Source organism: Vulpes vulpes, chromosome 4 (assembly GCF_048418805.1).
Source record: "Vulpes vulpes isolate BD-2025 chromosome 4, VulVul3, whole genome shotgun sequence".
NCBI lineage: Eukaryota > Metazoa > Chordata > Mammalia > Carnivora > Canidae > Vulpes > Vulpes vulpes.
In genome coordinates, this window is record NC_132783.1 from 79,083,188 (window position 1) to 79,100,376 (window position 17,189).

A 17,189-nucleotide genomic window follows, 5' to 3' on the forward strand; every position below is an offset into this window, starting at 1 on the left:
GCAAATTAGCCAATAAGAGAAGAGGGATGACTTCCTCCTTTTTTTGTATCTATGATGTGTCAAAGCTAACATGTGTCGAAGGTCCTTTCTGCATCTATCCCCCATTCTGTGTTTTTCTCCCTAGATGCCCTGTGCTCCCCCTCTATGGTAACACATCCCATCTCAGCCTATCAGCATGCTTCATGCTCCAAAATGACCTAACTCCAGTTCCAGGCATCTTGGCCCAATGGTCAGAAGAAAGCAGTCCAACTGAACAAATTCTGAATGCCTGAGAGAGTCTTTTAACTTCACAGAGGGGCTGCATTTTTTAAAGCAGCTGCCTTTTAATTCCTATCAACTTCTAATTGACAGAATTGCTGACAAAGTAAAAAAAAAAAAATCAGGTTGGGAGAGGTCTAGAAAACTAACTGGATCAGACATCCAAATTGTTGTTGTTGATCACAGCTTCCTTCTGTCCTCTTCCTCCCCCACACACTCCCAAAGTACCTTCCAAGCTGAGATCTTGGCCTAAGTCTGTCTGTATAAGGGCCATTTTTAAGTTGGTTGTAAACTCAAAGGCAAATTTCTAATGACCTTTATTCAAGGTCCCTTCAAGGGTCCTTGGGTAACCTGGTCTCAAAGTATCTCTGCTGATGGTTTAGTAGAAAAATCAATGTGCCTTACCAGTAAGACGAACAGTTACTTAGATTACAATAAGCTTGTTGAAGTCCTTTTTACCACTAATTGCCTTTTCTTGTTTTATGTGGATCAATATTTCAGAAAGTTAATTGCTGAAACATTGCTTGAAGAATGCCAAGCATCTTCTAAACTTTGACAATGCAGTGGTCATCACTATGCTAAAAAAGTTGCTAATACTATGTTTTTAAAAATCTGTGCCGTGCAAAAAAAATGCATATTTGTTGAAAATATGTTTGCCTCTTATTTCTATTAGTTAGCATACTTGGTAATATAGAATGATAAACAGGCTGCCTTTTGTTAACATGTAAATAATGGCCACCTTAAACTCCAAAACGCAATAGCCTTAGAATTGCAAGAAATAGAGAAAGAACACACTTTTCAATCCTCTGAGAATTGTGCTGTAAACGCTGAGAGTAAGCATAAAGAGAATGGCTGTAATGTAGAGGCCTATAAACACTAATTTGCTAGAATATTTTAACATGAGTGGACAGAAAATGTTTCCCTAATAAGAAAAATTAAAAGATTTCAATATGATTTAACAATAAATATTTTAAGGCTGAAATAAATGTATTTTTTCTTTAATATAAAGAAAACAGTTCTAGTTTCCAGGTTTAAAGATGATTTTTTGATGATGATTTAACCAATTTTTTAATGTATGAATATATTTGACACTTAAATGATTTTTAAAAATTGTTCTTATCCAAATTGTATAAATTACAACATGAATTATAAGTTGGTTAAATACCAACAGAAGATAACTAGGTTTTAATCTTCCTAAAATATCAGCAAATCCACTAGACTTCTTACAGAATGTTCTTTAACACTCTAAGATAAAAATTCATTCTGCCTCCTAGCTGAAAACAGAGATATATTAAAAAATGAGACTTAAAGATGGGAAAGATGAGGGTGGAGAGGCTTGACGAGTTTAGACTGGAAATTAATGGAGATACAACAAGAGATGTTTTGGGATGCCTGGCTGGTTCAGTTGGTAGAGCATGCAACTCTTGATCATGGAGTTGTGAGTTCGGGCCCCATGTTGGGTGTAGAGATTACTTAAAAATAAAATTTTTTTAAAAAGAGCATTGGGGGAGGGATGCAGACTCCCCATTGAGCAGGAAGCCCAATGCTGGACTCTATCCCAGGACCCTGGAATCATGACCTGAACCACTGACTGAGCCACCCAGGTGCCCCTCAAAAAAGAGATGTTTTAATACCCATAAGAAACATGTTACTTTCATATAGTATGGTAAGATTGAATTACTCGATGTTCCAAAATTCCAAAGAACCTGATGTTTCTCACAGATTCAGTGTTATCTGCAAACTAGCAGATTCTTGTAATTTTCCCACAATTAGCAATGCAAGAATTCAGTAAACTATATGCTAGTATTTATTGACTATAGCAGTCACTACCAAAGGATTATTAAATGTGTATGTGTACAGAGTATAATGGTTTTACTGTGTTTAAGGAGAGTTAAAACCCTCAAATAATTCAAATTAAACCATTTGCATATTTGCCTGCAATTGCATTTTTTAACACACGTAGATAAATTAAATTTTACTTTTTCAGTATTTTCATTTCAGAGACACCTTATCTTCTGTTCCGATTTTCACTTACTTTTTCCAATCTTTAGCATCAAGTTTCTGAATCTAACCTCCTCTCTTTGTTACCTTTCTGTTAAGATAGAAAATCTATAAAATACTTCATAGCATTAGGAGAGCTCTTTATTTCTAGGAATTCTTGGTAGATTTCTAGGAATTCACGGGGGATTTTAATAACTCAGATGAATTTCAGACACATTCTGATTTTTCCATAACTCTGAGGTCTGTTTCTTTACCTGTAAAATAAACAAAATACTTGATTGAAACTTTCCCAGTATGGAGGCTAGGATAAACAAATATTTATGAAGAATTTACTTTAGAGACCGAAAAAAATGGTAATAGCAGTTTTTTATTCCCTAGGAAGCATTTAAAATATTTTTCTCCAAAGTAAGTAAATTTGCTTTAAAGATTCACATTTCTCTCCTGCCTCACTATTTTGTAGTACATAATGGTGAAATCTTCTTCCAAGATAGTATGCAGTTAAAAAAAGAATCTAACAAAAAAATCAAATGAATTCAAGAAATATTCCATCCACTTTCTGCAGGCAGATTCCAGAAAAATTTATTTTGGCATAGGTATAATAGCCTACAGGAACTCTGACTCCTGTGTCCACAATGAAGCTAGTGGAAATAATGACTCCGCAGCTCACAAAGAAAGAGCAAAGGAGTTCTTGTATTCTTTTCTGGCTTAAGCAGTTTAGGTCAACTTCATTGTACTATTCAAGACCCCAGTGATAAAAATGTCCCATGCTAGCACATCAATGGCTTTATGTTGAAATGAATCAACTTTAGGATAACAGATATGGATCCACAAAAATGAGCATAGCTCTTGGCCTCTATTTTTGATTCTCAGCTTCATCAAGTCTGAATTTAACCCCAATGATTCATTTCAACCATGAGGACTGACAAAGGATGTACGTATGCCCAGAGGCATGTACACACAGGCTTCAACTGAGGTATAGAGCACCCACAGCTAATGTGATTCAATCAGAATCAAGAGACACCTCTTACAAACATGGTGTGCTTCCATCTTAGGAAGCTTGAGTCAACTTATTTTCTAAAGTATATTTTTGGTTATTGAAATCCTAATGGAGAAACCATTATAGCAGCCATTTTGAAATGTGTGAAATACATAAACTGTATGTTTTGTTTCCATTACTAAAAGCAATTAACGGATCTTGGCTTTTTTTCCTGTTCTTCTGCATCGTGCATGTTAGATATTCTGTGGAACTGAAAACAAGTGATCGCTTAAGCCCAAATGTTTGTGAGCAAAAACTGTCTTTCTTCAGAAGGTATATGGTACTGTATTCTGGTAGACCAGTCATCTCCATGACATTGTTACTGTTTGTTGAGGGTTGTTTTTGCTTGGAAATTTTGCAATTAGAAGAAGAAAAAATAAGAATTAAGAACCAGTATTTAATTAAACCTGGATATTTTAAAAAGCAATTTAGAGGATGTGATGGACTGTTTCTTTATTCATTAAATAAAATTTTATTTATTCTCAATTAATTGTTGGGTTTGTTTTGCTTTGTATTTTGGATCCAGATGATGTAGCGAGATAGGTAAATTCTTGTTCTCAGTGGTTTTCTTTCAGCTCAGGTATTTTTTGGATACATTGCCAGTTTAAAATAGCAATCTCAAAGACCTGTGTTACTTCAATAAAACAATTGTTAAAGCTTGTACCCACTTGTATTCATGACTTATACCCATGTAAGAAGACAGACCATATATTAATGATTTTATACCCACTTTGAAATTGTTTTCACCCATAGGTAGCAAAAAGAGGTATCTTTAGTGATGCCTGAGCAGAGAGCAGAGGATAGCCAAATTCAGTCCAAAAACAACACTTTGCTTCTACTGTAAGATAACAAAATTTAAGTAACTGAGCCTTAATTGTTGAATTCTACAATTCACAACTAACCACAACCCAAATACATTCTATCTGGCTCATATCTAACAGAAATTTTAGATCTTCATCAGTACAAAGGCCACTTCAATAACTAAGAAGCTGGTTGTATTGGATGTTATGAAAGATAGCCTGATCCTTCTTAATATCTGCAAATACCAAAAGTTGGAAGTCAATATAGTTAGTTTTTGGTAATGAGGTAAGTGGTGTCATCTTAGTGATGTCACAGTACATATTGTCCAGTTAAGTGTTTTTTGTTTTGTTTTGTTTTGTTTTTTAGTTAAGTGGTTCTTAATAATGACAGCAATCATCTGGGGAGAATTTTAAACTATCTACGCTCAAGTCTCACCTTGGAGCAGTTAAATCAATTCTTGAACTGGAGGCCCCAGACTTGGTATTTTTTTCAAGACTTCTAGGTGTGATTCTGGTGAGTGGACAGGGTTGAGAACCACTGGCTTGGTTGGCCTTTCCCAACTTGATAGCTCTCTTCATTTATATATGGTTCTTCAAGACTTCTGACCCTGGGGTTTGGGGATTCAGCCTCCAGCTAGCACCTAGGAAGAGCCCAAATGTAATAACTGATCAAACTGAAAACCTGCCCAGGGTAGTCTTCTTTTATTATTTAATGCCCCCTCTTAAGAGTTCTAATAGCATATGTTAGTGGTACTACACTGTTAAAGCATTCAGCTATACTCCGTTTAAAGTCTTAAAGTTTAAAGTCTCTGCTTATTGATTAGTATATTTGTGTTCTTCTTGGCTGCACACCCAAGGACAAGAGTGGTGCTGAGTAAGCCTGGATGTGGGTAGGTGCTTGATAATATTTGTTGATTTTTTTATAAAAGGGAGCCCAAGTAAAAGAATATTTTTCAATTTCAATATGTCCTGTTGTCAAATTAGAAAGAACACAGATTTTTCAAAGGTGGACAATATAGAATACTGTAGCAACTCTTAGGTGTTTTGGTAATCTACAATCTGTTATGTATAACATACAAATCTAGGGATCCCTGGGTGGTGCAGTGGTTTGGTGCCTGCCTTTGGCCCGGGGCGCGATCCTGGAGACCCGGGATCGAATCCCACGTCGGGCTCCCGATGCATGGAGCCTGCTTCTCCCTCTGCCTATGTCTCTGCCTCTCTCTCTCTATCTGTGTGTGACTATCATAAATAAATAAAAATTTAAAAAAAATACATAACATACAAATCTTAAACAAATAACATACAAATCTTAACTTCAAAAATATTTTACGCTTGTGCTATCCAAGTTTCTACTACATAAATCATAATGGATTTCCCAATGTATAGTTTTTGGAGTTTTATCAAAGACTGGATTTGTTCACTGAGATCCATTTACTTTTCCCTCAAGTGTCTTCCAGGAAAAAATAGTACATCAAGTGGGGTGGATAGCTTAGGGATTTGGTAAGAACTAAATTGCTTCCAGAGGGGATCCTGGAAGCTCAACAGTTTAGCGCCTGCCTTCGGCCCAGGGTGTGATCCTGGAGTTCTGGGATCGAGTCCCACATCGGGCTCCCTGCATGGAGCCTGCTTCTCCCTCTGCCTGTGTTTCTGCCTTTCTCTCTGTGTCTCTCATGAATAAATAAATAAAATCTTAATACGTAAATAAATTGCTTCCAGAGATTTCAGAAACCCAGAACAGGCAGTCATAGACAAAATATTTAACAGATAGATTCCCATTCTTTTTGGAGAATGGGGATGAGGAAGAAAAAGCATGGGATTAGAACGCCACCATTTTAATTAAATTGTTCCATTTCATTAAGAAATTACTGTTAATAACAAAAAAGAAATATTTATTGAGAGTTTATTCTATCCCTCTACAGAAATAAAAATGAAAAGCACAGTTCTCTTTTACAAGGCATTTATAGTCTAGAGAGTGGGATATGAACTCTACTGGAAAAAGGACTCCATCTTACTATATTTTTGAGAACTTTCCTGATTAATACATTTTTTTGGTACTGAATTTACTCAAAGTCTACAAATTTACTGGGTTATTAACAAAGCCTTCTGAGCCTAAATAATAAACTATTATGCCCAACGAGTACAGAAGGCAGATGCCCAGAGACTTTCCATTACTTCAAGTGCACACTGCAGTGTGGAGTGTGGCCAGAAAGAAGCCCTGGCATCATCTCTTCTAGAGCTGCGTAGTGTGAGCTATAGTGTCTTCTAAGAGCCTAAATGTTTTAGTCTCTAATTTGTAGTGAGGAAGCAAAGTCCTGAGCCTCCTCAGTTTCAAATATCAGAAGGAAAGGGAAATGCAGCATTGGCTTCTCAAAGCTTTCTAGATAGAACACTTGTGATTTTATAAGTTTACATTTATGCTCTAGGGAAGACAATTTCACTCATTACAAACCAAACGGATTTTGATAATTAGGGACAACTAAGAAAGTAAAAATACAATGGAGACTTTCTATAAGATAAATTGCGACTAGGTGGCTGCATCTGATGTTAGGCATTGGAATCCATGATAAGTTTGGGGGATGTCACTGTTGTTCCTGTTGACTTGTGAAAATTGCCAAATGCACACAAAACTTAAGAGTCCTGCCTTTTCTAGTTATTATTTCTAATTATTATTCCTTCTAATAATGCATGCAGTGCTGATGACCACCAAGTCACTCTTTATTTTAAGGGTTTGGTTTATTCATCCAATGGTTAAGCAAATTTATAAAAGTAATTCAAATACCAATACCATGCATATTATTTTGCTCTAATCTTGATTAGCTTTGATGGTAGTGATGCCCTTTTTGCTCCTTTTAATCAGAAATCACTTACATAAGCAACATTTTAAGATTTCTCTGTGCTGGTCATATTTATATATATAATATTAATATATATATATTCCTATATAGGGCAGCCCTGGTGGCTCAGCGGTTTAGTGCCACCTTCGGCCTGGGGTGTGATCCTGGAGACCCTGGATCTAGTCTCACGACCGGCTCCCTGCATGGAGCCTGCTTCTCCCTCTGCCTATGTCTCTGCCTCTCTCTCTCTCTCTCTCTCTCTGTGTGACTATCATAAAAAAAATAAAATAAAAATAAAAATAAAAAATAAAAAAAGTATATATTCCTATATAGGAACAAATATGTATTTTGGGTACTTGTAAGGAATTAGTAGTAATTGGCTTAAATAAAATATTGAGGAATTGTGTATCTACTTACTTAAAAGCTAAATATTATTTTCACTAATTTAATCTTTAAAAAAACATGAAAAATATATCTATGTTTCCAGGTTCACAGAGAAAGTTCTCAAATTAATTACTTGTACACTCTCATCAGCTTGTCTTTTTTTTTTTTTTTTTTTTTTTTTTTTACAAAAGGGCACATTTGCCAATTGATGCAATTAAATTTAAACATTCAACATCTTTATTACTCAGGGAAGCACTCAATCGCTCCTAGCAGGGCACTTGGCATGAAAAACAAACCCACATTTTTATTTATATATTACAAAATCTATTTTTAATAATGTATACATTAAAAAATACAGAGACTCTAGCCCATGTACTCTAGCAAAAGGAAAGTATGAACTACTTCATGCATACACACACAATGCACTACGCATAAATGCATTTACACGACGGGAAGGTAATTGTTTTAAGCACACACAAGTGATGGATATTCCAACTTCATCCGAACAGGTCAGACTCACAAAGTTTAAGAAGCTGATGGTTTCTCGGAGGACTGAAACTGCAATATAGCCTAATCCTATTTTTTTAAAGTCGTGTTCCGTCAAAGTAGTCCCCCCCCCCCCAAAAAAACAAAAGGGAGGAGGGGGCATTATTTTCACAGCAATCAAAACCATTCACAAGATCCATTAATGAAATCTACAAGATACTAATAAGGAGGAAAGAGAAAGGCAGTAAAATCGTGTCCGCAAGACCGGTGATGCAAATAAAAGCAACCCGAAAGTCTGCTATTTTATTCTAAGGGTGCATCCGAGGCCACCTGCTGGGGCGGGGGCCGCGGCTCCGGGGCTCCGGAGCTCCGTCCCGGGGCACCCACCCTGGCAGGCCCGGCGCCCTAGCTGGCCATCTGGAAGGGCTCCGGCTGGAAGCCGAAGAGCCTCTGGCCGTAGGGCTCGCTCTCACTCGGCAGCTTGGCGCCCGCAAACGGAAGGTAGTGGTCGCGGCCAAAGTGCTCGCAGTGGAGACTGACCCAGTCCCGCTCCGAGCCGAATCGCTCGGCCTCGGCCAGGATACGGGTCAGAGCCATGATGTAGCTCAGCGCCATCTGCAGGGTCTCGTACTTGGACAGCTTTTTATCCTGGCCCCACTGCGGCACCACCCTGCGCAGGCGGTCGAAGGCCGTGTTGAGCCCCTGCATGCGGCGGCGCTCGCGCGCGTTGGCCGCCAGGCGCCTGCGCGCCGCGCTCTCCAGCCGCCCGGCCCCCGCGCACGCGCCGGCGCACTGGGCGCCGCCTGCGCACGGGGCTGCGGCGCGCGCTCCCGCCGCGGGGGACCCGGGCTTGCAGGACTTCATCCCCCGGCCGCGGGGAGCGGGGCGCTGAGCTCGCTCGCCCGCTCGGGGCCTGCGCGCGAGCCGGTGTACGGAGCCGCTTCCCCAACGTGGCTCTCCTGAGCGAGTAAGTCATGCACGGAGCCGACTAGCGTGGAGTCAGCGTTTACAGTGGGGAGCGCGCCACCCCGCCTCACGTTACTGGGTAAACCAGATTGATGTCTCCTCGCTTGCTCGAGTTTAGGGGGAAACTAAGGTGCTGAAGACAAAGTCATTTTTTCCCCCAACGTGAAGTTGGAAAAAGAGAAGGGAACCTTCTTGCTGCGGAGTTTGGTGTGGCCGGTTTGGGCAGGGTCTTTCGGGTCCTCTGGGAAAGCACGAGACTTCTTTTTTTCAGGAAGACGAAATCTTTCCAGATGCTCAGAGAGGGAGAAGGAGCGCTTTTTCCCCCCGCAGTCGCTGATGGAGAGTTGCTGGATGCAGCTTTGAAGGAGGAGGATTTATAGCCGAGGGCGGAGGGAGGGAACAGGTGGTGGCAGGTGGGCGGGCGTCCCTCGGCTTCCATCTCAGCACCTTCCTACCCTGGGAACTGCAGGGGGGAAGGGGGACGACGCACAGCAAAATCCTGACACTACAGCCTTCGTCTGTTGAAGTTCCTCCAAAGCTATGTCCAACAGTAACACACCATCTGGAGTGGCCTGGCTGTCCCCGAAAGAATAGCGGGGTGGGGGTGGGGAAAGAGCTGGGTCCATCTTTTCCCATATCGACGGGCAGCTTACATACCAAAAAAACGTGACCGATGTTTTAAAATTATTGGAAATTATTTGTGTGAACATGTTGGTCTCGGAATTAATGAGCTATGTTAGGAGCTCAAAAAGATTTAGCTTTGTCAAGATGTATGACAATTTTGGTTAATGCTGGCCTAATGTATTGACATTTTTATTCTAGCTCTTAAGTAAGTCGGGACAAGTGAGCAGGTCCTGATATTGCAGACCTGGAATTTTACTGTGCAAATGATTTGGCTATGTTCTGCGGAATAATTTATTGTAGCATATCAAAAGATGTTAATGGTATATCGAAAAATATTATTCTGATTATATAGTTGGATTGCATGAGTTTGGATACTTAGGCAAATTAACTCAGGATTTATACTCCGTTTCCCTTGAAAGAGGTTCATAGATGTTTTGGGTACATATATTGAGATGATTATTATTTAATTTGACATTTAAATCTAATAAAACCAATCAGAATGCACATATATGTGCAAAATGGAAACGTCTAAGTAATTTGTGAGATTTAAAAGAATAAGTCCAAAAAAATATAAGAAAATAAAATAAAAGAATAAGTCCTAGTGAAGGAGTTTTTTCCCCACCTCATAAAACTGTAAATATTTCATACTCTGTGAATGTTTCAGTTATATAAGCTGTCCTCAGGAACAGTAACAAAGAATGATTTCCACTATTGATAATGATCTGATTTATACAGAGAACCCATTAACTTGATTCTCTCATCACAGCTTTTTTCTAGCTCGTAAGGAAGAGTAAAGTGGCAAAGAAACCAGCTCCAAATAGATTCAAGCCAGGATCATTTCTGGAATCTTCAGGAATACCAAGTATGTCTCTCTCCTTTTGAAATACGGATTATATCAGCATATTTCTCAGATATTTTTTGTTTAATTCAGTTTTCAACAAACTCACAAATCAGTCCTCTTACTATAACTCTCTTCCCTCACCATTGCCTCAGACTAAAATCCTATTGTGAATGCTCTGACTCCCAAGTCCAGTCTTCCCATAAATAGTTGATTAACCCCAGCTGAAGCAATGACAGTGAAATGAAGTTGAGTAACACGAAGACAATAGGATGCGATTGAACATTAATGATATCCAGTGTGACAGATGTTGAACTTTTGTGTGGAGCCACTCAGCTCTGTTACTCTGAGTCCTGATAGTCTTAGTCAGGAATGGTAGTCCTGTGATAGGAAAGACTGTTATTTCATCATCAAAATGTCAAATATATTTTTTGAATTTTTATGGAAATCTACCCTATTAATCCTGTTATTTTTCATGTTCATTTATCTCATCCATTTCCCCTAAGGAGCCTCTTCTGTGATACTCTTTGGAATGTTCCCCCACAAAACATACTATGCACTTATTCTGGAGTACTACTGATCAAACTGCTAATAAGATGCATGATTTTAAATAAATAAATAAATAAATAAATAAATAAATAAATAAATGTTTTTTTTTAAAGATGCATGATTTTTCAGGCCACGTATTAATGTTTGGAGAGATTATAGCCTGTGCACTAAGAGAATCAAAAGCACAATTTGAAGAGAAAAAGGAAAAATACCAGTATACACACAGCACATAAGAACATAAATGAACAGATATCTATGACATGAAATCGATCCAGGATAGAAAATATTACTGTAATAAAAGGGCCTTAGGTGGCATATAGTGTGTACAGTAAGACATTTCCCAAATGTATTCTGAAGGACAATTTATTAGTACTACAAAGAGGGTATTGGGGAAAGGATTTCATTGTCAAGTAAGTTTGGGAAACATATCCACTATCTCTTCCTTGGAGAGGCATGAAGCAAAATTGGTAAAGTTTTTGCAATTCCTGAGGTACAGAAACCTAGACCTTTTGAACACAGAACACTTTTTTCCTAGAAAAGCCTTTCACAAAGTTCCTTGGAATACACTTTTTCAAACCTGCTCTAGTACCTCCCATATATTTTATAAAGGAGACAGTGAGATATAGAAACTAAACACTATGCTCAGGGGTATTAAGCAACTTAATGACTGTATTAAAATCTCCTGTATCCTTTGATTTTAGAGGCTTTCAAATTACAAGATCACTTAATACAAGCCACTCAGTTTACAGTGGGGCAACTGAGATCCACCAGGGACTTCCTAAAATCAGACAAGTCAATAGTAAAGGTTTCAGTAATAAAATTAGAAATTTTGTGCTTAACAGAGAGTGTTATTTATTTTATAACCCTAATTTCGGGCAGCCTGGGTGGCTTAGCAGTTCAGTGCCGCCTTCAGCCCAGGGCATGATCTTGGAGACCCAGGATCGAGTCCCATGTCAGACTCCCTGCATGGAGCCTGCTTCTCCCTCTGTGTCTCTGCCTCTCTCTCTCTCTCTCTCTCTCTCTCTCTCTCACATGAATAAATAAATAAAATCTTAAAATATATATATATATAATCCTAATTTCTAGCACAGTACCTAGTCAATAAAAGGTAATGAATGACACAAATGGAATGGCTAGAAAAATAAATTAGGTAAATGATAGATGTTAATCACAAAGAGTGCATTCCTACTGAATAACCCATATAAAGGATTTGCTTTCCCTCATATTGTAAAGAATACACTCATTAGCTCCACATTTTGAATGCAAAATTGCAAAGAAGCAATTTACTTACTAAAAAATATAGCCATTTGAGCCAGAAGAACATGCATGTCAGAAACTTCCACAATGTTTCTATACTGAGGGTATGATCCTACCAGGTGAACTGGCAGTTACTGTATGTCTCAGGGTTGGCCTGATTTCAAAACTGGAGATGGGGCAGGGTGAGGTGGGGGGGGGGGGTGGGCAAAGAATAGAAAGAGCTTACACCTGTAGGAGTAGAAAAATAGGAGAAACACTATTTTAGAGGAAAGATGACAAGGATACAGGGGTTCCTGTCCCAGGCTCCAGACATGATTACCTATCTCCAGAAAGTATGGGCTCACCTTAGTGCCCCAGGTGATTCTCCAACCCTCATCACTTCACATACTGCTTTTTCAAGTACTGCTTTTTTTTCTGGCTGGACAGTCTAATTTGGTTTCTCATCGCCATGAACCAGACTGACTTGCATGTTTTGGGCTCCGCATTTACTCTTCTCCATCGTGGATCTTAGCCTCCTCTTAGCGTCTGGCGTAAGCACCATCTTTGGAGTCAGTTTTGAGTCCTGTGTCTCCTGTCAACTAGCTTTGTGCTCTTGCACAAATCACTTCTATTTTTCCATCTGCAAAGTGGAATCATGATACCTACCTCACAGGGCAGTAGAGAGCATTAAATGAGACTCTAGCTATAACGGACCCTGCCTGGTCCCTAAGAAAGTCACTCTTTAAATGACAGCTAGGGCAGCCCCGGTGGCGCAGCAGTTTAGCGCCGCCAGCAGCCTGGGGTGTGATCCTGGAGACTGGGGATCAAGTCCCACGTCAGGCTTTCCTGCATGGAGTCTGCTTCTCCCTCTGCCTGTGTCTCTGCCTCCCTCTCTCTCTCTTTCTGTGTCTCTCATGAATAAATAAATAAAACCTTTTTAAAAAATAAATGACAGCTAATACTCCATGCTGTGAGTAGTTTTTACAAATGATAATGAAAATGAACGTAAGGAATAATTTTTTAATCTTTTACACATAAAGCTACAGTTAGCCATGTGCGAATCCCAGCTGTACAAACTTGGACAACTTTCTTAACTTCTCTATGCCTCTTAACTTTATGTGTTAAAAAGAGGGTTAATAATAGAGCCAATCTTACAGACTGGTATGAGGATTGGATAGTTACTCTTTGTAAACACTTAGATCTGTGCTTGGCATACAATTAAAGCAGTATAGGTGCTTGTTTGGGTAAATAGAATGACTGATGGCAGTTGTTCAGTATGTGGACTAGCCACCCCTCCTTTCTGCTCATTTTTGCTTTATTTTCCTGCTTTTCCATAGAGAGAACAGGAGCAGGGAGAGAAGAGTAAATTCAAAGGAGTTCCTCTTCCCTTTTGTTGCTCAAAGCCTTATTGGGCAGTAAGTTTGGTGATTTCATTATAGTTTGATGTTCAATTTTATGGTTACAGACACATATTTTAAAGTGTTAATGTTCAGGGGATGCTCTATTTTTCCAGTGACTGGAATATTTGCATTCACCATCCAGGGCCTTCCCTTCCTAGAACGGAGGTATTTGAGAAGACAAGTCAATAATCATGATTTCTTTTCATGGGTCTAGAAGCAGAACAAAGGGAATCAATCTGAGGGATGTGCTACACTGTTCTATGGTAAATTTGGGCCAGAAGCTGTGTTTCTCAGAATGCCCTTCCCTGTATAGTTCTGGATTTGAGGTAGGCAAAAGGAAGTTACGTGAGCTTTGGGAAGCAGAAGAGAAGCCACCATGCTCTGAACATCATTATAGGTTAGAGGCCATGAAAGATAGTCACAGAGGTGCAGGTGGATTCCAGTTTGTTCTTGAACTTTTTCATCGTGTATCTACTCTTCCCTCCTGACTGCCAGCTCTACTGAGCAATACCTCCCCACCCAGTGTTATTTCAGTGGCTGGATATACATGCCTTCCAGACCTCCGTGCAAGCTCTCACTCTTTCACCAAAGCCAAGGGCTGCTTAGTGACTATTCCTTGATGCTTCAACAACCCTTGCTGGACCCTTGCATTCTTAGCTCCTTCCTGGTGTAAGTCGTCACCTTTGTAATGAATTCCTTCTTCCATAATCTGCACCGTGGCTCTGTTTCCCTGGTTGAACCCTGACGGGTATAAGGAATCTTTTATCTAGGCAACAGCAAAGTCACAGAACCTATGCATCCCAGCGAAGACCCTCTACACTGATGCCTCCTTGTCTGTGTGTTCACCAGTAATTACTACTTCCATCTGTTCAGTCCTGTGCCAGACAACATCAGGGTTAAGACAGCCATTAGCCTAATGGAATTCACAATCCAGTTGTGGAGATAAGACCCAACACATCAAAAAACTAACCCTGAGTAGTAAACCAGGGTTATGGTCTCCAAACAGCACACAAGATAGTCCATTAGAATATGTGAAAAGATTAGAAATTCTGCTGATACTTATTTTACCTCATTTTTAAAAAATTCTATCCTGGGATCTATTTATAGTATACAAAATATAAAAACATATTTATATATGAGTATGTACTTTGCTTTTTTTTCTGATAGCAGTATATGATCAGAAAAGCTGGGACCACTGTCCTAGGCATGAGGCAGTACGTGATTAGTACCATTAGGAGCTCAGAGCAGAGAGATTTTACCATGCTCTGGAGGAAGAAGGATTTCAGCTGGTAACCCCACCTCTCTGACATCATCTCTTACTGCTGCCCCCTCAAAAGGCTGCTCCTCCTCCACTTCCCATGCTTACCCCCACCTTGGGGCTTCTTCCCTGGTTACTCCCTTGGCCTCAAATGCAGTTTCTCCAGATCTTCCCTGGCTGGCTTGGTTGTATCATTCAACTCCTATTTTATCCAGAGTTTTATGTCCTTAGCTGCTTGTTTGGCAAGTCCAGGAATTCAGCAGTTTCCTCTGTACTGTATCTCCAGTATAGTAGAATTGTGTCTAGCACAAAACAGATGCTCAAGAAATATTGATTGAAGAAAAAAAAGAAGGGAGGAGGAAATGATAGACCAAGGGACCCCACACACAAAGGGAGAATAGACACTATTCCCCTAGGAAGATAGCTCTTTCTCTTCCTGCTAATACAGACTCTTTGTGGGGGGGGGGGGGGGGGGAACTGCCCTCCAAAAGCAGTGGCAACAGACCTGCTGCTTTTGTGTCTACTCTGAAATTGTGGTATTCGCTGTTTCACAGTAAGCAGGTGGCTTACTTCCCCAAAGGGTGGCTCTCATTACAATCCAGGTTTCAGGCAGTACCTGAGTCAGCTCAGAGTAAAAGCCCAGAGGTCTTGCTGGCCCAGGCCAGCCGCTGATACCTGCTCCCTGCCCCCAGGGGGAAGTGGTTTTCTCTCAATTTTAGTTGGTGTTGCTTTTTTGTTTCCTTGTGCAGTTTCAGCAACTTGGCTGAACAAGTTTTTCTAAATGTCCAAAGACTTAGGTCTTTTAATTCTGTATTCCTGTTCCTCCTCACCATCATGTTTGATTCTTACTTCCCTGTCTGTGCCCCAGCCTCCTGCTGACCTCCACTGAGCAGGGAGCAAAAGGATAGCATGCCAGCTGACCAGGTATCTGTATAAGATTCCTGGCGGTGACTAAGTGGAATCCAGCGCTGGTAGCCATAGGAGTATATACACTTTCTATTCATTTGACAACCATATCTCAATTTGTTTCATGGTTTCAAACTTTCATTCCTTTATTCAACAAATATTTATTGAAGTCACTGTGTGCCAGGCACTAGAAATAGCGTTGACCATACTGCAAAAATCTCTACCATCGTGAATATTTAAAACTGGTATTGTTGGTCTCTGTTTATGAATTTGTTTCCTCTTTCTCCAGATAGCTTAAAAGTTCTTTGAGGGAAGGGGCAAATTTCAGATACCTGGGTCTTGCAAGAGTGTTGGATAAATATGTATTTGCTCCTTGGTTGACTGAAGTTTTTATTCAGGCTGACCTTAAACCAAAGAAACCAATATCATCACCATAATAAAGTAATGCCTTGAGAAAATGCCAAGTGTTTACCAGGTGTTGATTCCTATCTTCACAATACCCTTTGAGTAGAGACTGTTATAATCTTCATTTTGTGGCCAAGAAAACTGAGGGCCCTGATAAAACCAAATTCATAGCCAGTGAGTAGACTTGAAACCCAGTTCTTTCTCCCTAGAGCCCATGCTCTGTGCTGTACTGGGTCCTGTCTGGAAGACCTGTGATGTTAGGGACAGGGCCTTAGTTGCCCCAAGTGCCTAGAATTATGACCAGCACATAGCAGTTGCTCATTAAAGTTCAGAGGACTAAGGGTCTGCTTCAACCTACATATACCTCCCTAGCCCCAGGACTTGATCACTTCCACATTTCACCATACCTATAGCTTCTTGCTTCTGCATCTCTTCACGTATCAGATTCTTAGAAGTCAGTACCAGATGACAGAGTCTAACTTTTCAATACCCCTGTGACCCTGGACTTCTGACCATCCCCCTCATAGGCCAAGTTCACCAGAGTCAGCTCTTCCAACCCTGGTGCTCCATTGCTTGTTTGCATGTTTATCTCCTCTTCAGTGACCTAGGCAACTGAGCACCCTGTGCTTTGCCAGTCATGCAACCGTGCTGCTGACTGCATTGCTCAGATGACAAGTGATGCCCTCAGCCCCTCCCTCCAACACATCTGTCCTAATCCTCAGTGGCTAATGTGCACTTTTCATGTAATTTGTCACTGTAAGTCACTTGAATCACTTAGCAAATTTGCTTTGCTACTAACTGACAAATAATGAATTGCACTCCAGGAAACATAGTCTCCATGCCCCCGATGGTATGCAGGATGCAAGTAAGTCATCTCGGATGAAAGCCAAAAATTTATTTAAATACTTGATAACTTTAGGCCAAGAAATATCCCTAGAACACAAGTTTTCTGCAGAAACCCATTATGAGAACCTCTTACCAATTCAATCTCCCCAGTGTCCTCAGACTCGAGTGGGTCAGAGGAATTCCAGAGTGTGACTCTAGCCCCCAGTGCTTCCTTTCTCTCATGCCTTACTTTACCCAGAAGATCAGCTTTATTGGTATCTCAAAAAGTATTCTGAAACTGTTACCCTTCAACTAAGAAAAGGAAACTCTGGCTTCAACAAAGCTATATAGGCATTTTACTGGAGTACTCTTCAGAGCTTTCA

The 17,189-nt window shown here is 40.1% G+C and overlaps 1 protein-coding gene across 1 annotated transcript; it reads right to left on the reverse strand.

Moving 5' to 3' along the window:
- Nucleotides 1-7,614: 7,614 nt before the first annotated feature.
- On the reverse strand, nt 7,615-8,796 carry ATOH7 (atonal bHLH transcription factor 7). The gene has a single exon (XM_072756162.1). The coding sequence runs from the start codon at nt 8,661-8,663 to the stop codon at nt 8,205-8,207; it is 459 nt and encodes a 152-aa protein (XP_072612263.1). The 5' UTR covers nt 8,664-8,796; the 3' UTR covers nt 7,615-8,204.
- Nucleotides 8,797-17,189: the final 8,393 nt, after the last annotated feature.

Coding starts and splice junctions, on each gene's coding strand:
- ATOH7 (XM_072756162.1), bottom strand. CDS start 8,663: ATGAAGTCCTGCAAGCCCGGGTCCCCCGCGGCGGGAGCGCGCGCCGCA.